The 21,520-nt window shown below is 47.0% G+C and overlaps 1 protein-coding gene across 3 annotated transcripts in view; it reads right to left on the reverse strand.

Moving 5' to 3' along the window:
- Positions 1-2,020: 2,020 nt before the first annotated feature.
- Positions 2,021-21,520, reverse strand: part of LOC133347880 (CD166 antigen-like) — a 61,155-nt gene continuing 41,655 nt past the window's right edge. For 2 of the 3 annotated variants that reach the window (XM_061560599.1, XM_061560598.1), the window contains 8 exons: positions 20,025-20,149; positions 19,165-19,336; positions 18,264-18,379; positions 17,517-17,658; positions 13,450-13,571; positions 8,247-8,439; positions 3,906-4,041; positions 2,021-2,677 (listed from right to left, as the gene is read on the reverse strand). In XM_061560599.1, coding sequence (XP_061416583.1) covers positions 2,605-2,677; positions 3,906-4,041; positions 8,247-8,439; positions 13,450-13,571; positions 17,517-17,658; positions 18,264-18,379; positions 19,165-19,336; positions 20,025-20,149 — 1,079 coding nt within the window. In that variant the 3' untranslated portion in view covers positions 2,021-2,604. The remainder of the gene's footprint in view (positions 2,678-3,905; positions 4,042-8,246; positions 8,440-13,449; positions 13,572-17,516; positions 17,659-18,263; positions 18,380-19,164; positions 19,337-20,024; positions 20,150-21,520) is intronic. The other variant, XM_061560600.1, reaches the window with a different exon arrangement.

The following is a 21,520-nucleotide window of genomic DNA, read 5'->3' on the forward strand; positions in this document are numbered from 1 at the left end:
CATTGGGCTATCACTTGTGGCCAGGTCGCTTTCTCAAAAAAAAGCTTTATAGCTCAGTGGCCTTTACCTGGTTACTGTAGAATAAAAAATGTTTAGTTTTAGTTTACATCCGAGCGACACGATGTGTCTGGGTGTGGCTCATCCTGTGTCTGGCGAAGCTTCGCCCTTCCCACCCCACCACCCACGCCGGAATTGTAACGGGCAATCGATAGTTGCCACGGACGTTCGAGCCTTGAAATACGTCGCTAAAAAATCGCCCGAGCAGATCGACGCTTGAGAGTCGAGTCCCTTACTCGACGGTTGGCAAGCAGTTGCGCGGCAGCTTGCCACCAAGTTGCATATATGCACACGAAAGCAATTCGCGCATACCCAGAGTAGCCCGCCTTCACCTGGATTCACGTGTGAGATGCAATCATAGAAGTTATATAAGTGCATATCAGCAGAACACCCTTGTCAAAAGTAGTCAATGTCTCCGTTTTAAAAGCCACAAACACAACAGTTCCCCCATTTTACCTTACAGGCTGCAGAGGCAAGTGCCATTATCAAGCATCATATTAATGCTGCGATAATGGCTGGTACGACACTGTCCAACGATCATCAAGTGAAAGCTGTATCTCGATCTGGACTTGGCTTTTCCGAGGTCTTCCTCAGTATAGCAACCAGCAAAGCCTCCGAAAACTAAACAATCGCCGAGGTACAGACTCAGTACCGTCAGCAAATACAGGGTCTTTTAAAGAGATGGACCCGATTTGAAATCGCTATATCTCTGCAACCACGAACCGCCCATGAATGAAACTCTTACCACTTGAAAGGGCGGGGCATAGAGAGGCCGGGGCATAGAGTTTCAAATGATCACCGCTAGATGCCTCTCCCAGCGCACAAACAGCCCCTAGCCTCAATCATTCGCAAGACGGTGACCCCGTAACACAAGGCGTTTTGCGTTCTGCAGTTCAGAAAGACTGAATCCGTAATTGCGGTGCAGCGTGCGTTTCAACGGCGTTTTGGCATTGATCCGCCAATGTCAAAGAGCATGGTGGCACAAAGACCGTATTTTTGTGCCACCATTAGCGACTAATCTGGATGACCTCAAAAACAGAATCACGGCAGCAGTGAAGAAGACACTTTGAGAGGCGTTCGGGACGAATTCAACTATCGTCTCGATGTTGTCCGTACAGCAGGTGGAAGGCACATAGAGCATTTATAAAATGGTTAGTAAAACGTGATAACTCATTAAACCGTTTGTAACGTTTTGTGTAATTGTAAAATGTTGCCATCGTGAAATATACTGCTTTGAAATTGGGTCCATCTCTTTTAAACACCCTGTATAATGCAATAACGAGTCAAAAATTGTGTATTTCTGCGTACATTACCAATGTACGTGAAGATTCACCAGCCAGGGAAGACGATAACCCATACGTTGGTCTACGTATGGGTTTTAGGCACATTTCCTGAGGACCTCACCGCTTGCCGGCGGTACGGTGCTGGAGATCATCATAGCAGGGAGAGCATTCACGGACCCACCTGGTGCTGCTCGGTGCCCCACCTCCTTCACGTGCCATGCTGGCCTTGTAGGCGCTTGCTAACGCACACACCGTAAGTATATGTATGTTGAACGTCTTTCGCACGGTACGTAGCCGACCTCACTGGCCTCTCCGTGTGCCGTGAGGAAGGCCCATTGCCCAAAGCGTAAACTATTATATAATTTATCTTTTTTTAAGGCGGTGTTCTTGACAAATGTATTGAGGTTGTTTTTTGCAATGTTAATTGGACGTGTGGCTGATCAATGGAAGTCGTCGATACGGAAGTGCATAATTACTGCAGCATGACAGGCAACCGTTAGATATTCCATTCTCTCTCTTAGAATAAACACATGCATGACAGCATGGAATGTGAATCTTTTCCCCTTGTGAAAGAGAAAACTATAAGCCAGTACGTTTTAAACAGCTATTTAAAGCACAGTATATACAAAAGGCATACATTTCATATGTTACTTTAACAAAAACCTGAAAAACAATAAACGTGATATATTACTTATTTATTTCGTAAATGACAAATTATTTAAATATTACAAAAAACACAATCTCATTTCCAAGTCAACCTGTACAATAATTTACAAAAATATTTACAAACCTAACGGTACTATTTTACACTGTACAAATTAAATCCATCAGGTGTATTATCCAAGTCCGCAACATTTTTGGATATTCAATAAAAACCACAAGTGGAAGTCACGAGGAATTATTATTATTTTGCCAGAAGGCAACTCGGAGACTCATCCCATAATTCTACCTCTCATAAGATCCCGTAAACATCTGCGCGCACTCCTCCCCGTTGGGTATTACGTGTATTTATATGTATATACATATTTATTTTAAGCGAGTTGAAACCCTTTTCTCCAATCTTGCCTATTGTATTGCTTGTAGATATAACTCGCTGAACCCACCCCATCCTGCCTGCCCGCCCCTATGGGACGTGTGGAAAAAGAGCTTTACAGCTCATTGGATTCCTCCGGGATAAATAAAGATTCTGATTGTGGGTGGAGGCGTTTGTCGTGTCAAGGCAGCTTGTGAAGGAGAGTAATCCTGTGGCTGGTTCCCAGCCTCTTCACACCTTGGTGGTGTCCACCAGTGAACCCTTCTTGAGCGGCTCTTGTTCAGGCTTTTCATTGTTTGAAGTTCTACAAGAAACAAGGCACATTCTTCATTATTACAACAACAAAAGCATTGATGACCCTTCTTCACAGCACATCGAGATTTCAGAGAGGTAGAGTGTAACACAAACAAACAAACAAACGAATGTCCCCCGTATAGTCTTAACAAACTGTTGGGGCAAGTGCTGTTAGCGAGTAGCACCTATGAAGGCCGGAATGGCACACGAGGGGGGTGAGTGGCCAGCACCACGCCCGACCGCCTTTGTCTCCCTAGTGGCGATGTTTACACACCGCACCAGGTACTCATTTGGGGCTGAGTCGACCTAAGCGATGCCCAGGACCGGTTCAGATAATCGTCACTTGGTGTTAGCCATGAACGAGAATCGAACTCGGGTCACCGACTCGGGACACCGAGTTCGTAGCGAAGCGCACTAACCGTTACACTACCGCTCCCTAACACACAAACAAACACACATATATACTCTGATATGTTTATCTGGAAGTGAAAACGGAAGTGGAGCGGTTAGCAGACTGCACTACAAAACCCATCAACCCCGAGTTGTATTCCTGGCCACGGCTCACATCCGTGGTGAGTGGCTCTTTGCCTTCACGAACCCACAGGGAACGACGGCGCGGCGAAGTGTGGCCAAACAAAAGGCGTGGGAAGGCCTTCCTGCAGCAGTGGATTGACAAAGGTCTGTAATTTATTAATTATTATTGAGTATTTCGCTAAACAAGGTCCCTTTTCTATCCAAAGTACAATCTATATGTACACAAAGAGCGAGACCAAAGGGCCTTGCTAATGTGTTGCCTTATTTTGCATGCTGATTTTTTTTTGTTAAATCAATTTAACAATCAATGGCCGTAATTGATTTAAATAGACTTTGTCAAGCATAACGCATTACGAATTTAATCCGTTTGGAATTAAATCAGTCGGCAAGTAGTTAGCAATGTTGTCGCGACATAAAAAATACAATTCATATGAAAAAACAATAATGCAATAAACAAAGGGATAATAAGTGGTGACAATTCCATTACTGTCATATATTTAGGGGGCAAAGGGACGTAGTGGGGGGCAGATAAAACTCCGCTCGTGCGTCAGATTTCTCGCGGCAGTGCTGACGAGCCCACGGCTGTGCGCCACTTCTTCAAGAAGCCCTCGGGGCGCGCGCAGCGAAACGTCGGACGTCGCCGGCGAAACGACGCGGCAGCTAACGGCGGCGGCGGCGACGCTCCGGTGGAACGCGCCACTTGCCTGGGCGTCTTGTCGGGCGGCGCGCGGCCCCTCCTGCGCTTCAGCTTCACCACCAGGACCACGACCACGACGACGAGCGCCAGCAGCAGCGCGCCGCCCACCGCCAGGGCCAGGACGAGGGCGTTCTGCAGCCAGCCTGGCGGGCGACAGGAGACACGCGGGGCCACGACGACCCTCTGTCACGCAACGCCAGCATCCCCACGGCAGCAAACAAACCTCCCTGAAAACCGCGTCCTCCATCTCGTCCTTCCCCCCGGCACCTCCGCTAGAGCACGATTGGCTACGTACGGTGCGAAAGGAGTTCGACATACGTACATATTCATACGTCCCATCGCAATATTCGCAAGCGGCACCGCGGCCTTGTCGGCGCTCGGGATTGGTGATGGCCACGGTTGGCCAAGCGTCGTGTCAGGGGGCCTTGCGTGGTGTTGCCGGGAAATGGCAGCGCCGAGCGTTGCGCCCACCGCTATGCGAACTGTGGGGTTCAGACTATTTAATCACAATTTTTTATTTATCCCGGAGAAATCTGATGAGCTGTGAAGCTCTTTTTTTACAGATATCCAATAGGTTTCTCCAGGGACTCTGGTCTCCTTCCACGTTAAGTCACAAACTCTTTTGACTCTCCTAAAGTGAGTCTTGAGACTCGGCGAAGATTTCCATAGCTAAATAATGGGCATTATTATAATTTCATTATTATTAAAATAATACGGCATTGATTAAATACATGGGTTCGTAGAGGCGCATTGCCTTATCCTGGACCACATGTGGAGGGCCAACAGCAAGCGTTTAACACGTAGACTTTTGCGACCAATATGATTCATAATAAAGGTTTTTGGGTTACATCGTGTAAGTATAAATGTGTCATAACCCTTCACCACCCTACACAGCCAGTAAGGTTTGTAACGTAAATAACGCGCCAATTAGTTAATTCTTCAGCCCACCGGTGTGTTGAAGAGTCAAGCCACAACATTTACAATTTGAATACGATGTTTCGCTGGTAATTACATCCAGCATCATCGAGAGATTTGCCAGAATAGTGAAGCAATCCACCTGCTTTACCTCCCCCAAGAATTAAAGAATGATAACGCTGTGAGGTTCCAATTCGTTTCAATGATTGATTTTAACAAAAATTGTCTCACTTTCCATCTCATTTGAATTTTGTTGTTGCGGTTTTTTGTCCATACAATTTATACATATTTTTTTTGTTCGCTCCTTTAACCTAGATGTAACAGGAGCGTGTACATTGCCACACATTACGAACAAGCGATTCTTACGCACACATTTCGGGGAGTGTGACGTCATTAAGATTCGATTTCAATCGATGTAGTATTAGCACGCCGAACCAAATTCTTTGGGTCTTTCGGTAAAGTCACGTTGATAGGTTCAAAGAAAATAACATCAGGATGACGACCGCTTGTGTTGCGATCGAAACGTCGTAGTTTTTAGTTATTTTGTTATTTTCTTTGAACCTATCCACGTGACTTTACCAAAAGACCCAAAGAATGTGAATTCCTGCAGCCACGAAAGCTTTAAATCACGCCGAGCCAATATTGCAGCATCTATGGCCAAAGGCAGAGGCTCGAATAGCACGGCCACATGCGTGTTGGAAGAGAAATCTGAAGGGGATGTTACATAAATTGCAGGCGAGTGCGCTTGCAGAGTACAGCAGTTAGCACACTGCACTATGAAGCCGGCGGCCCTAGTTCGATTCCCACTCGCATCCACACCAGTGACGATTATCTAAACTGGTCCTGGGCCTCCCCTAGGTCAACTCAGCCTGAAGTGAGTACCTGGTGCGGTGTGTAAACATCGCCACTGGGGAGACAACGGCGGTCGGGCGTGATGCTGTCCACCCACCCCCTCGTGTGCCATGCCGGCCTTCGTAGGTGCTTGCGAACAGCACTTGCCACAAAAGTCTGATGAGGCTATAAGGGGGACCTGTTTCTGTGGATTGAAGAGGTGGTGGTTGGGGAGGTGTGTGTTGGTCAGGATGTGCCTCCCACTGCCACTATCAATATCGTCTTCCAGTGCCAGACTCCTGATCCGCACACCGAGATACTCTAAACAAATGCAACTCTCTCTCCAGATTGCAGAGCCACCACTGTACCTCCCGCTTCGAGTGAAACCCAATTATCATTGATCATTGTCAAACCAGCCAGAACATCGGAGGATATGAATGCAATTCCAATCCAAACACACCCTGTCAAGATTCTCTACAATCCCATGAATGCAAAAATAAAAAAGTAACATGCAGAGAGAATAAAAAGCAGCCTCGCTATCTACAGCCTCGCCGTGGCCTCGGTGACTAACTATATTATTGTTGTGTGCAAATGGATAAAATTAACATTTTTCTGCCAACAAACCTCCTCCACACCTGCATTATTTTACAAGACTGTGTAAAGCCCGTATTGCAATGTTATTTTGCTTAGAACTGTGCTAAAATTAGTCTATGTATATGTGGAAATACATCCCTATTTTCTTGTAGCTAGCTATTTGTACGTGAATTAATCAAACGTACACCATTGTATTGATTTTGCAGCCAGATGGTTGCTCCGGAAAATATCCTGCTTATCCATTCCTCTTTCCCGTCTGGATCGTTTTTAGAACGCTGCCACAGTGGTGTAACGATTAGTCCATCGGACTTGCAAATTTAGAGATCGCTGGTTCCATCCAATCGCCTGGCTCGACAGTCAAAGCAATGGTGGCGAATTTCTGAAATCCCCCCCCCCATCTCCCACTGCCTCTGTCCATCTAACACCAGGGGTCGGTAACCTGCAGATCCGGAGCTGCATGCGGTGGCTCTTTAAGGACTCCTGTGGTGGCTCTTGAAATTCGAACAAAAAAATGGAAGTCCAATTCACCGCGGAAGTTCAGTTCACCGTGGGCAGGGAATCGGCAAACCTGCAGCCCCAGAGGCGAATGTGGCTCAATTAAGGACTGCTTTGTGACATTATTTATTAAGGACCACCATCTCGTATTCACCACGTGCATTGCAGCTCTTGAACTATTGAGGTTTGTATATTTACTTACTTAAAAAAACAGCTCTTCTTTTTATTTTGGTTAACGACCCCAGATCAAACAGCATACAACGGCTACATTTAGTCCATCTGTACGTGGTGGGATAAAATGTGGGAACTTCCACCGCATCCCAGACATCTCGAGTAGGCCAAAATAGCCTCTCAAGGGACCCTCCAGAGCTCCCTCTAGTGAAGTTCCTTCTGCCAGCAGTAGTGTAAGCAAGCAATCGCAGGCATGCACCTGTACCTACCGATCGTATGATCCCACCTTATTAGTATTTACATAGTACATCACATAGAGCAGAATATATACACCAGCGGCACTCCATTAAATGTGACCCAAATCCCCCCACACAACAAGTCAGCATGAATTCTCTTCACACCTTCGACAGATTCAGGCAGCCAACAGTAATATTATCGCCAGCTTTACCGGCTATCCATAATAATAATATGCGCAATGTCAACACAGGCTCTCCCTGTCAAGTAGACACCAGGGAGCAGAACACAACACAATTGGACACAAAAGCAAAAGCGACCGATGCCGTTTTTGGCGCAGCAAACAAGGAGCAACCGCACGGTTTTTTTCATCGAAGCGATCTTCCCTTGCATTGTAGGGCTTGTTCGGATGTGAGTGTGCAATTAAGTTTTGACGTTTTCGAAAAATAATGTTTAATTTTCCATTTCAAGTGCAATTACATTCCTTTGTCGAAATTATATTGCTGCCATCTCTTCTGGTTTGTCCGTAAATTGGTTATTTAGCTGTCATTGCCGATGTAAGGGGGGGGGGGGCGGGGCGGTAGGGGTGAGGAAATAGTTTTGCAAAGTAAAATTAATCTTTGCATATTATATGGGGTTAAAAGTTTCTCCTTGTCTGAATAGAACGGGGCTCTGTTGTTGCGAGCGAGCGTGCGGCATGCATGGTGTCGCGCCCCAGCGCTGCATGTTTACCTATGAAGCTTCGTTTTGGTGGCAATATCTGACAAGGCAATATCTGACAAGGAAATAACGCGACGAGAAATGGCATCTCATTTAACGCAGTGCACCCCATTTAACAAACACACACACACAGCAAATACAGTAGAACCGATTTGATTTAGCCATAATAATTAATTGGCAGGGTTGTTAATCCAAACACCCATTTACAATACTTCACAATTCTGTCAAAAGTTTAGGCAACAAAACGCATACTATTTTAAAATTTCAGATCGCCGGTTTTGTGCCGACTTTGGAAGGCGGGGGGGGGGGGTTCTAGTGTACTTTTTTTTTTCAAAGTAAACACTTTTGTATTTAGAAATTCAAATGGCAGAAATGTTATGGATCTTACTGCTACACTCAGCGAGAGGCAAATTGTTGCTTGAGAGGATTTGGTACTGACAGCTGCGGCTCAGGGTGAAGCGTCGCCCCTCCGTGCCCAGCCGGTTGCTGGCGTTGCATGTCACCTCCTGCTGCGCTGGCTCCAAGCCAGACACCGCCAGCCGACTTATGAGCAGAGCATTCTGCTCCTCCCACTCCTCGGACTGAAACGACAGACGAACGGAGCACACGACGTTGCGCGCACGCACAAGCGCACGGCACGAGCAATAAGGGGGAGAGGCGTTTGCAGGCGACGGCGGGACCACGGCGAAGAAGGCCCCGAGGCCTGGGGATATGATCCAAGTTCAAGATCGGGGGTCGCTTGTAATTATATTATCATTAGCTCGACGAGGGTGCCAAAAGAAGTACGCTGCGGGAGGCGCTGGACTGCAGCGCTTCGCGTGTTGTATTTGTGCGAAAGCCGATTCAGCGATGGGATAAAACATTCTCCATTGCCCAAGCGCTGCACATATGCCCGTTTTTAATTGGATACCTATTTTAAAAAGTATAAAGAAAAGGGCAATGTATGATAAATAGATAAACGCGCTGATTAATCACGTACATGATGAGAATTAGCAAAAAAACACCCGCTGTTGTACATTAAAAATGACTCTCATCCAGCCACTTATATCGCCCTCCACAGTTCAATTTGTTATTCATTGACTTCTTGGAAAAATTACAATTTAAATTGTGTTTGTTGCTTATGGTTAAAATATGTTGTGCATTTTCATTAAGGCCTGAACACAATACGAAAATAAGCATTCGTAGCTGACGGTTATAATCTTGAAGTGCATTTTGAGTACTTGTAATTTACAACAAAATATATTTGTGATTTAATGAGAATATTGAGCGCAATGTTTCATATATTTTTTCTCCTATGGGATAGATAGTTGTACTTTCGGTTCCATTTATATGTACGCCGCATAAGCAGTCAGCTTAAACCAGAAAGGCTAATGCTATAATTTTCATACCAAACGGCAGCTCATAACTTGAAGTTGCGCCTCAGAGGAAATAAAATTGCTGGCACTAATAGCTTGTAAGAAATATCCATTTAGAATTCTCCATGTAAAAATTAACCCAGAAAAAAGAGCAACACCAATCTGGCCGTGAGAAACATGTGACCACACACAGTCCCTTGCACCGTGCAGCAGATGCGCCACGCAGGCTTGGAACGCAAAGCGCGCGAACGGCGATAATTGACCATGTCCGTAAAATGAATCGTAAGAAATGCACTCGCGAAAAGCGTGTTCAAGATCCATGATCTGCATAAGCCAGACTGAGCCACATTAAGAAAATATAATAATATTCCAAGTGGAAATGTCCCCAGACTCGCGGTGCCAAACGAAGGCAAACCTTGTCGCGAATTCTTAGAGAGGCAGAGATTGACAACGGCCGTGGCGAGCCGGTCCCCGCGGCTGTCCCTGTTTGTTCGGCGTTTGTGCCCAATGGGTGCCCGCGTGCGCCCTTATTAGCGTGAGCCACTTCGATCTTCTCGCAATACAAATGCACCCTGCCGCTTGCCCCTGCCCTACCCAGGCTCACTTCTGGGGTCTCTTCACTCAACCCTGCTCAGCTTAATTAGAGGACCCACCGCGCAACTGTTGACTGTGCCCGTGAGCATCGCACTAAACAAAGCTAAATGACATTATGGCCGCGACGCCTCAAAGTCCATCGGTCGTGGTGTTTATGTTGACAACCATTAGAGACTCTGGTGCAGTACATTAGCCGGTTCTGGTCTTCATCATGTTACATTACTATTTTCGTGCCAGCATATCGAGTGGACATGGCATGTGAGGGCCTTCATCCTGCGGTGGGTTCACAAGGGTCTGTTACATTATCACTATTATACTAAAAGCATGCAAATGCAGAGGTTGCTTAGAGTTCGTTGTGGATGACCTACCATACGAATGTCACGTAATGCATATAAATATTTGGTTCTAATAATTGTCATGGTTAAGAACTTCACAGCTAGAATGAGTGCCTTAAATTGTGATGGTGTTTCCTTCCTGCTCAAGGCTTGCTGCCTGGTCAATGAGTAGCACGACGAGTGGTACAGGGAGAGAGACACACTAAATTAAATAACCTAGCAAAATATCGAAATGTAATGTAATGCAACACAGAGAGTCGGTCAACACACAATTAACGCAATGCCTGGTTGATTACGTTTGTCTCTCTCCCTGTCCCCTAATTTTCAAGCTTTCGCACCGTACCACTCGTCGTGCTACTCATTGACATGCTAATTTTCTGTAACCCCTCCCTCTCTCTCCGCCCCCGCCCCCTCTCTCTATTTAAGGCCTCGACACAGAGGCGTTGCTTTCTCTGTGTGCCTATGTTTGTTCTCTCTCTATGTATCTCTGTGATATGTCTGCTTATATGTCTTTCTATATGTTTCTGGTTCTGTGTTTTATCTCTCTCTCTCAAATTTAACATTCTCAGGAAGAACGTAATCAACCAGGTAGGGTGTTGACTGTTATGTTATCCGACTGTTGTATTACATTACATTTCTAAGTATACTAGATTTGTGTTTCTATTTCATTTATACCTGATGATGATTGCTTGTGTTGCAATCGAAACGTCGTATGCTAGTATTTAATTTATTATTTTATCTTTATACGTGACTTTACCGAAAGAACCAAAGAGTAATTCCTGCAGTCACGAAAGCCTGGTCCCCGTTCACGCCCCGCTTATAACCACTCCGGCGTGGCCGGCTCCGCTCCAGGCCATCCCCCCTTCTCGATCCAAGTGACCCCAAAGCTTCCCCCTGGGGCCCCTGGCCCCCCTTTATTCGGTCACGTGTCCTGTTGGGTTCACGCGGAGTGCCACGGCCTGACACGACCCCCGTGACACCCGCCTACAGCGCCCATACCGAGCCGACACGGTAGTGACGTCAAATGTCCCTACGCTCGTACAGTCCCGACATAGTAGTGACGTCATATGTCCCTACACAGGTAAGTTATCATCAGATCGCATCCTTGGGAGCAAGATCCACTGACAAATGTATTGATAAATTGAAAACTTTGTGTAAAGATTGACAACTAATGCAATCCGCAACTGCTAAACTTGGTGTTTAATCAATGCTCCTTCAACTATTTTTTTTTATAAAATACCATATGACAGCAGTTTATGTATAGCACCTCCCAAGGTCAAGGCCTCCAAAAATCCCTGCAAATGCTGACGATCACCTTGTTATGATAAGATTATCTCATCAAAATCAGCCACTGTGAATCTGCTTCTGGATGAAGGCCCTCCACATTTAATGTCAGCATGGGGTTTGTTTGACCGCACTTGATCACACTGGCCACTCTAATACATCACTCGCCACTGATGTTAGCCGTAGCCGCAAATCAAACTATTTTAATTGTAACCACGATACCGTCCACCCGCGCTCCATAGCACGCTAAGGATATGATGATTTTTTTTCTTGTCCCTGTGAAATGTGTATTTATACTGGAAACCTCCACCACTGTGGTAAATACACAATTAGCACCGCCTCGTAAACATGCACATGAGAAGCAGAATAGAATTTGTTTACAAATATGCAAAAACGTACTTTATTTACAGTTGTAAACGTAACCTGGCCTATCAAATAACATTAAACAATTGGGAGGAACCAGTTAACAGTGGTTAGCGTACTGCGCTGTGAACCTGGCGACCCAAGTAAAATTCCTGCCCACGGTTAACATCAGTGGCGAGCGATATCCAACATGCACTGACCAGTGTGACAAAGATCCTCCGTATAGACTGAACAGGTGCTGTTAATGAGCAGGAATCAGACTCGGTTCGTGATGTAGCGCGCTAACCACTGCGCCACCACTCTCAAACACCGACCAGTGTGGTGAAGTATTGTCCAACAACCTCCATGACCAACACGTGTCCTTCATCTAGCAGTGGATTAACAAAAATGTACGTTATCCTTGATAATGAATTAGTATATTTAACACGGGGCCTCAGACAAGCACTAAACGCCGATCGGTGCAGTTATTTTTAGGCGTTTAATTTTCACGTGGCACCTCGCAAAAATGAATTCTCATCAGCGCCCGTTGTTCGTGCTCGTATTAAAATGGACCTCGGCGGAGGGCGGTTGATGAAAGTGAGCGGCTGGTGCTTTCATCGTAATCTTTTGAACGCGAGTCTACATCGGATAAAACGCAGCCAAACGTTAACTTCCCCCCCACCTCCCCGTTCCCATAAACGCCGCACCCTCCTCCTTGGGTGCGCGCACGGGGCAAGCGCTCCCCGGAGCACGGAGGTGAGATGATTGCGCACATATCTGATACGTTCCCGGTCCAAACCGTTTTAAGTGCGTTCGTGTCAGCCACTTTGAATCTGGGAAACAATCCGTTGCGGTCATCACATCCAGCGGCCGGAATAAATTCAAGAGCGAGTTGCTGCTCATATGGGATCAGCGGCTCCTGTGTGCGATCCCGGATTAACTTTCAAGATTGCATTCGCTGTCTTCAAGAATCCTCCGCGGATTCGCTCCTGCCCACCCCTTGCCTCTCATCTCACTCTATTCCCTCCCTACGCACATTCTGGATGGTTCGGTCAAGCAATCAAAGCGCTGGCCGTGGAAGCCTCCAGTCAACCTTCACTCAGTGGAAGGTCGCCTATTTCTTTTGCTGCCCCCATCGTCCGGAACTTTCCTGTATGTACTATGTATGTTGAACTTCTTTCGCAACGTACGTGGCCAACCGCGCTCATCAGAGGTTCAGTACAGAACAGAACATACTTTGCTGCACTGCTCTCTGCTGCCCACAATGTATCCCCGCAGCAACCCATTGCAACTTCATTGTCCGTGGTGATCGCCTATCCAATCACTATTCACGCTCATCCCTGCTTAGCTTCTGAAATCTGACAAGGTCGGGCACATTCTGGATGGTTCAGTCAGACACTTAAAATGAATACCGTATTCCAAATTAACAACGGCAAGAACATATTGCGTTTCAAGGGGGCCACGTAGCTGATGGGATGTAAAAAAAAACTTGTGTTTCTGTTCAATAAAATAATATATAAGAAGGAGGAGGCGCAATGATGCCCTCAGTTATTTTGTCGCTTCTATACTTCCGCACGGCGCATGTATGCACGTTAAACTCCGTTCGCACCGCACGCAGCCAACCGACGACGCGAACAACGCCGTGGTTTGCGCGGCTCCACGGGGAGACGGAGGCACCCACCTGGCTCCCGGTGATGCTCCACATGACGTGGGGCCTGGGAAAGCCCTGCATGGTGCATGCGAGCTCCAGGCTCTCGTTCACATCAACGCACGTGCTCGGCTGTCCCTGCAGCGCTGGGGGACCTGCGGAGGAGCATGGACCAACAGGCAGAGACAGTTGGTGAACAACAACAAAAAGGAATAGGCTTTACCCTTTCCGGCAAGGATACAGGTGTTCGAACACCAAATAGAACACCTCTCATCAAGTCTGCATTAACCACACACGCTTGTGGTAAAACATGTAGGGAAAAGCGCTTTGATGATATATATGTGTATTGTCCTTGAAAATGATTGGCCTACACCAGAGACGGCCTCCTCTGTGGCCTTGTCTCACCGCCAGTGTTAGACCAGAGAACACACAGAGTCAATGCAAATATCAAAGCATTAAGAGCTCGAGTCGAGCTGCTATATCTATGGGACCCTCGTCATCTTGATACTGGCAAAATAGGATCCCATGAACAAGGACAGCGTTTTTACAAATAATAACATTAATATACAAAAACTAAACCATTTTTTATTTCACCAGGTAAGGCCCACTGAACGATATATTTATTTTTTCGAAGCGACCTGGCCACAATGATATCTCGACGAAGTGGCTTATCGCGTGGAAATTTATATCAGCCAAATACTCAAAACGCATGTTGCTTCTAAATGTGGAGGGAAAAACCGGAGGACCGGCAGAAAAAAAAACACGTGACTACGGGAAGAGAGACACGCAAATTCCAAGTATACCCGCGTCAGGGTCGGGATTGAACCCACAAACTCCTGCATACCAGGCGAGGCAGTTAACATCTTGCCACTGTGGCGAGATGTTAATATTATTAAATTATAAGAATAATAGTAGTAGTGTTGATTATGATGATAATCCTTTTCGTACCCCAACACAAAGTATCCGTTCGGTTCTGTCCCTGAGCAGCGCTTAGAGAGAGAACGGCCCACAGAAGAGGATATCACAGAGCCACCTCTGAGATCCCGTCGAGTGAGCTCGATTCCACACAGCAGGGGGCAGCGTTTTACCACCAGCCCCGCCACCGAGACCAATTGGGCGGCAGGGTGGTGGCGCAGTGGTTGACACCCCTGCCTCGCAGCAAGAACGTCCTATGTTCGATTCCCAATTCGGGCACCTTTCGTCTGTGGAGTTTGCATGTTCTCCCCTATTCTGCATGGGTTTCCTCAGGGTTCTCTGGTTTCCACCTATGTAACTCATGTTGGCCAAACATCCCAAGGCTGAAAATGACATCGCAAATGACTTAATGGGGATGACACATAGCAACAGCGTCCCCTACTGCAAAGAGTCTTGAAACTTAGTGAGGCTTTCCTTTGTAAACAAGCGGAACATTAGTCATCAATGCTCGTCACATGACAGTAAATCCATTTACGAGTCAAACCAATATAAAAAAAATTTAACGCCAGAATTTTGCCAAAAAAAGTATGGAACTATATATTTAATTTGTTTTTTTGTGCGTATAGCCATTGGTGACTGGGCTGAGACCACCAACTCAGTACGCTCGACAATCACCCGGTTGAATCACACGTGCCTGCATTGTGGATTGGAACCCAGAGTCTCAGCACGCTTCGGTGACCTCTGAGCCACCATGCCCCATCTCACGAGCGAGGTCTAAAATAGTCATGTCCTTTATTTTGATCACACTATTTTCAAGAGGGTCTTGCAATGGGATGATTGGTCAATTCAATTCATGAGAATTTGGAACGTGCAAAGAAATTATATTACACGGAGAAAGCCTACTGACACATATAAGGAAATACATCCTCAAAGCTCCACATGATAAGCCACTTCATTGAGCTATCATTTGTGGCCAGGTCGCTTCTGAAAAACGAATCTAATAGCTCAGTGTTTACTTTTATTTATATGGTATTTAAGGGATTCGTTTACCTTTCCTATACTTTGCACTGCTATCGTTTTGTTGTAACGTTCTGATCTGCCTCTACTGGACATCTGTGAATAAGTGCTTCATAGCTCATCGGATTCCTCCTGCAGTATGAATAAATATTCTGATTCTGACATCCATTACTGCATTGCCATAGCCTGGCCAACTCGCAGCCCACGCTGACACGAGCCCGGTCTTCCCTGGCACTCTCCCATCCACAACCACCCAGGCTCCGTCCTGCTCAGCTGTTCATATGCCACAAGATCGGGTGAATTGAGGGTGATTTGGTCACACTCACTGGATGATGGGAGAGGCTGTGTTGGCAGGGAGGAGCGAGTGGCAATTGTGGGGGCGGCGAGGGGGGCGGCTGAGATGCCCGTGTCAGAAGCTGAGGGGTTGCTGCGTGGTGCTGGGCTCATTGAGCCACAGCACTGCTCATTTACTGGGTTTTATTCTGGACAACCACCCATTACTAAAGCAGATTCTCAAGTTACCGTGAGTTGACTGCAGGAGAAAAAAAAACCCCCATAACAATAAACTTGGCTTTTAATTAAATTTGCCAAAATTCCAACTCTAAGGCTTAAGGATGTGATTGACACGTGATGAATACTCGTTGTAATGCAGTACAAGGTGTGGCCCGCGTGTGTGCATAAAGAGGAGGCTTATTGAGGGGAAAGCAGAGGTTGTTCTATGACATAATCTTGGAGATGGGGGAGGGGGTTCTCTGACACAGTGTGATGTGCTGATAGCTGCGTAATAATTCCCAATGGAGATTTCGTCATTTCACGACACGCTGCCCGTATCCACAGCTGGAATATAATTGGGAAATAATGCAGCAACAGCAGCAGCAGCAACAACAAAACTAATAAAGAAGTGGAGGCCTTGTGAACACGACGTACAAACATCCGTGTAACTTGAAGCGACGCGGTGAGAATAAACGAGAGGGAAGACTGCCTTGGGCAGCACATCCACGTTGTGAAGTGGATTGCGTTACACAGGCCGAAACGAGGGGGTGTGCATGAGTCATTGGGAGACTTAATGAGAGTGCCGCTTTAATCCGTGAGGCTCTAACGAAGATGACAATTAAGACGCGTGCAATCTTGCTGATCATTACAAAAAAAATTACCAAAAAAGTCGCGGAGCAAATTTAAATACATTTTGAGAACGTTGGCCGTTTTTTTTTAATCATTTGCATATGAGTGCGGGTGAAAAAAACAATTATTGAACTTATATTCTTCGGGTTTTTCGGTAAAGTCACGTAGGTAGGTTCAAATTCATAAAAATAAAATCAACAGAAACCACGACGTTTCGACCACAACGCAAGCGATCGTCATCAGGAGGATCACTTGTGTTGTGGTCGAAACGTCGTGGTCTTTCAATTTTTATTCAAAGCTTTCGTGACTGCAGGGATTCATATTCTGAGTTCTTTCAGTAAAGTCACGTAGAAGGGAAACAATAAAATAATTAAAAAATACAATTCTCACGACGTTTAGACTGCAACAAAAGCAATCATCATCAGGTGATGATGATTGCTTCCCTTCTACGTGACTTTACCAAAAGAACCAAGAATATGTCGTGGTTTTTGTTTATGTTATTTTTATTCATTTGAACCTATCTATGTGACTTTACCGAAAGACCCAGAGAATATGAATTCCTGCAGTCACGAAAACTTTAAGTGGAGAATTATTGAATGTCTACAGGACATCTGTGAAGAAGAGCTTCGAAGCTCATCGTATTTCTTCAGGATAAATAAAGATTCTGATCTGATCCTTAATCATCTTTAAGCAGATGCCCTTCGCAGTCCGTCTTTGAAAGTGATCGATCCGCCAAAAATATGAACCGATTACATTTTTTCTCTCACGACCAATGTGTCACGCAACATGTCCCCGTGTTTACGGCGAGCGCCGTGCGATTTGACGAGCGGGGGCGGGGGAGAGCGGGCAAGTGAGTGGGAGAGCGAGGGGGGGGTGAGTGGGGGGACGAGCAGGCAAGCGAGTGGACGAGTGGGGTGACGAGTGGGGAGGCTAGCAGGTGAGCGAGCACGAGAGCGAGTGGGAGAGCGGGGGGGGTGAGTGGGGGAACGAGCAGGGGGGGTGATCGGGGGGGCGAGCGAAGTGGGCGAGTGAGTGGAGCGAACGACCTTCCACAAGCACTTGCACGGAGCTGTTGCGGCTCAGGTCCGGCACCTCCTCCAGCGTGCACACGCACGTGTACACGCCCATGTCCGTGTAGCCCACGTTCTGCTTCCTCAGCTTGAAGCCCTTGAGTAGCACCTGGTCGTTCTGCGGGGCCGCACGCACCACAGACACCGAACCCCGATTGAGCCCTCGCTCTAGCGACGCTTCCTCAACCAAACTCACGAGCGGAGCGCCGGGCGAACGCTGCTCACCGTGACCTGCTCGTGTTCGTGTCATCACGTGCCCGCTGCGGCCGACACCAGCGGCGATTATTATCTGAACCGGTCCTGGGCCTCCACTAGGCCGGCTCAAATGAGTAATCTGGTGCGATGGGCAAACATCGCCGCAAAGGAGACAAAGGCAGCCGGGCATGCTGCTAGTCACCCCACCCTCTCGTGCGCCGTGCCGACCTTGATAGGTGCTCGCTAACAGCACGTATCCCAACGGTGTGTAAAGGCTATGAGGGGGGTCTTCATCTTTGCTACGTTCCTGACGTGTCTATTGACACACCCTGGACACACCTAAATCAGATGTATGGTGGGACACGTGCGCAAAGCTTTCAAGTGAATTTGACAGAAACCAAAAATCTGCAACGTGAACCTTTTCTTAATCCTACAAACAAACACACGCGCACGCACACCGTTAAAACGTCGTCGACAGAGAGAGGGACAGAGACGACGAGGTGGAGCGGGTTCCACCGCTCGGCTCACCTTGACCCAGGTGCACACGAGGGTCGTGGACGCCTCGGCGGTGCACCACACGGCCAGCGTGCCCCCCCGCGGCACCACCACGGGTGCCCGCGAGCTGGGCGCCACCTCGCCCATGACTGGCCCGGGCACACGGAAAAAATAAAAAATGTAAAAAAAACACACGAGAGATGGAGAGAGGGAGGGAGAGAGAACAGTTTCACAACGAATGCGCATGATGCAAATGTAGTTAGTTGATTAATGTTGCTGTCATGTTTTTCACTTAGATTAGTCAGCTTGTCGCTGGAAACTCACAGGAACAACAACAAAAAAGTGGTAGAAAAAGTAACCATCATGTCCAACTTGTGACAGCTCTGAATGAAATGTATACAGGCCCTGTGAGCTCCATGGGTTGTAATCTGAAAACTCGGGTCTCAGGCTCGTCCACTTTTGAGAACGAGTGGCAGCCCTTCATGAAGCAACGCGAGCCCACGCCCGTGGCATCCCCCCATTCCAGCAATAAAAGTGGCGCTGCACGAAACGTGAGGCTTGTTGTGTGCACGCAACGCTTTTGCCGGCGGTGAGATGTCGGGGATGAGAACTTCCAGAGAAGCATCACTCGTCACCACCTGTGATGAACGACCCAAGCGGTACGTTGGGCGGGATCCGCGCATCGCGTGTCAAACCACGGGGGCGCATCGCGAATGTCCAGCGGATGACTCAGTCCATACTCTTCACGGTGCTTTGTGCAAGTCAAGGAGATGAGAAGCTGCCTTCTTATCTCGACACCGCCAATTTGTTCAGAGGGTTAAAACGCTGGGCGGGTTCTGAGCGGTGCTCTTACGAACGATTATTGCTCAGAAACCCCACGGGGGGATGGGGGGTTATGGGGGGGGAGGGTGCCACGCATCCCGCTCGCTCTCACAGTGCACGTAGAGGGCCTTGCGATCGGCGGTGAGGCCCGGTCCCGGTTGGCCGGGCGGCGTGACGGTCGGCGTGCAGGCGTAGACGCCCGAGTCGGAGCGCTGCACCGCGGGCACGGTGAGCCGCGCTCCCCGCACGCCCGTGGTCAGCCGCTCCCGCCTCTCCTCCTTCTCCTGGGCGCAGGGGAAGGGTTAAAGGCTTTGTGATGCGGCACGGGGGGGGGGGAGGAGCGGCTCCCCAGCTGAAAAATGAATGAATTAGGTGTTTTACATACCTCTGTCAAGAATGACTGATGATGCACACCGACTATAAATGTGTAAAACGTTTTGTTTTGAATTTCAATCGAGAACTGACTGAAGCTTCCACCATTTATCTTGGCTTTTTCGAGTCAACCTTCCATACATAATATTATCCAAAGCCGGCTCCATATTTTTTTTATTTTTTTTGTTCCATCAAAATGGGTTTATATTTCATATTAAAGTGAATAATTGGTATGGCACTCTGCAAAAGTTTAGGTGTCAAAAAGAAACCAGAAAATACGTAAAAAAAATTATTCTATTATTTTGTGTCCCGCTGACACAACACAGCTAAAAGCGAGGTCGTATTTTCACTCGACAGTTCGACGTGTGGTTCTGCTTTGCCCCTGCAGCCGACATTCTCACAGCATTTACCCAACAATCTCAAACGCACCTACCGTAACCATTCCTTTAAGCAAGTCCCCATCACGTTATTTATTTATTTCTTTTGTCCTTTCTCCATTAATCTTTCATAGGCCGGAGGGCTACACGGCGGGAGTTGAGTCTAAGCAAAGAGTCGCAGGCGTGATCATCCTTCGTCGCCACCACAAGAGTCGTCACGTACAAAGACCCTGTAGAACTCGAAGGAAGAGGGCTGCGGGTTCCCGTCCGTGCTGCACTCCATGACGACGCTGTCTCCCTCCTTGACAGTGGCGGGCTCCACGACGAGTGTCACTCTCTGCGGGGGATCTGCGCTCCGCAAAGATCCACGAGGGGGGGGGCGGGGGGGGCACCACTTAGGGGGCGTAACGACGGTTCGGAATTTAGAAGCGGGATCTTGACTTTTTTTTGTTAGGCTGGTGGAATCCGATGAGCTGTGAAGCTCTTTTCTTACTTACAGATGTTCAATAGGGGACGAGTCACAAAGTTACAACAACAAAAATACAAAACCCGATAGAAGAAAAATCTTAAATAAATTGCCTTCATCCCCCCCACCTCCCCCTCCACGATATGAAGAATTGTCAAGATTCCATACTCGAAACGTCGTGATTTAATATATTTTATACCTACGTGACTTTACTGAAAGAACCAAAGAGTATGGGTCCCTGCAGTCACGAAACCTTCAAATCTAGATTATCAAGATTCCAGTTCACCATATTATTATTATACTATAAACTAAACTTTTTTTTATTTTAGCAGGTAAGGCCCACTGAGCTATATAGCTTTTTTCAGAGGCGACTTGGCCACAAATGATAACTCAAAGAAGTAGCTTATCACGTAGACATTTATCGCGGCCAAATGTATGAATTTATTTCGCCAACCATGCTAATCAAATCGACTGCCTGTTACTACGTGGTGACAATGATGAAGGTGAATGTAGCGGCCACTAGTGGCTCGTGAACCAGTCACGTGGCGCATGTTCGAGTCTGAATGCGTTGCCGAGTCGTGAAGAAGAAAAAAAACTGCTATGAATAGATTCATCAATGCATCGTTAAACGTCTTCCACATCTGTCAGGGCAGGGAAAGTTCGGTGAACAAAACGTTTCATTTCAAACAAATGTGGGCGTCCATTGGCACAGAACGTCTCTTGCGAGATAGCCGACCTGTACAAAAACAGGACGTACAAAACTATAACTGCAGCGTGAGCCATAAAAAAGAAAAACTTATTTACACGGCACTTTACGTTCAGTGGAAAACAGAACAACAATAATACGCGGCGACATAAAACCGCGCGGCAAAAATTACAAACTACATAAAAACGCTTAAACGAAACGCAAAATTTGCCCGTGAAATAAAAACTGAATTTAGTAAGAATACCAAAAAAGCAATGCGTGCATTTACCATTACAGGTCTGCAAAGTTAGAAAACACAGTGGCACGGTGGAAATATTTATGGGGCAAGAGAACAAAGTGTAAAACGATCCATAACAAAACATCAAACATTTATATTATGAATGGCACCAAACCACCCGCCGTACTCACTGAATTCATGATGTGATGGCAAAACATGATGCGCTGGCCCTTGTTTATTTTGGTTCAATTTTTTAATGGAAAGATTTTTCAATTTGTAGTCAAGATAATAGTGGCCAAGAGGCAGACCGCAACATGAGAAGAGGGGCAC

The sequence above is a fragment of the Lethenteron reissneri genome, chromosome 26, assembly GCF_015708825.2.
Source record: "Lethenteron reissneri isolate LAM-NWPU_2019-01 chromosome 26, ASM1570882v1, whole genome shotgun sequence".
In the NCBI taxonomy this organism is placed as follows: domain Eukaryota; kingdom Metazoa; phylum Chordata; class Hyperoartia; order Petromyzontiformes; family Petromyzontidae; genus Lethenteron; species Lethenteron reissneri.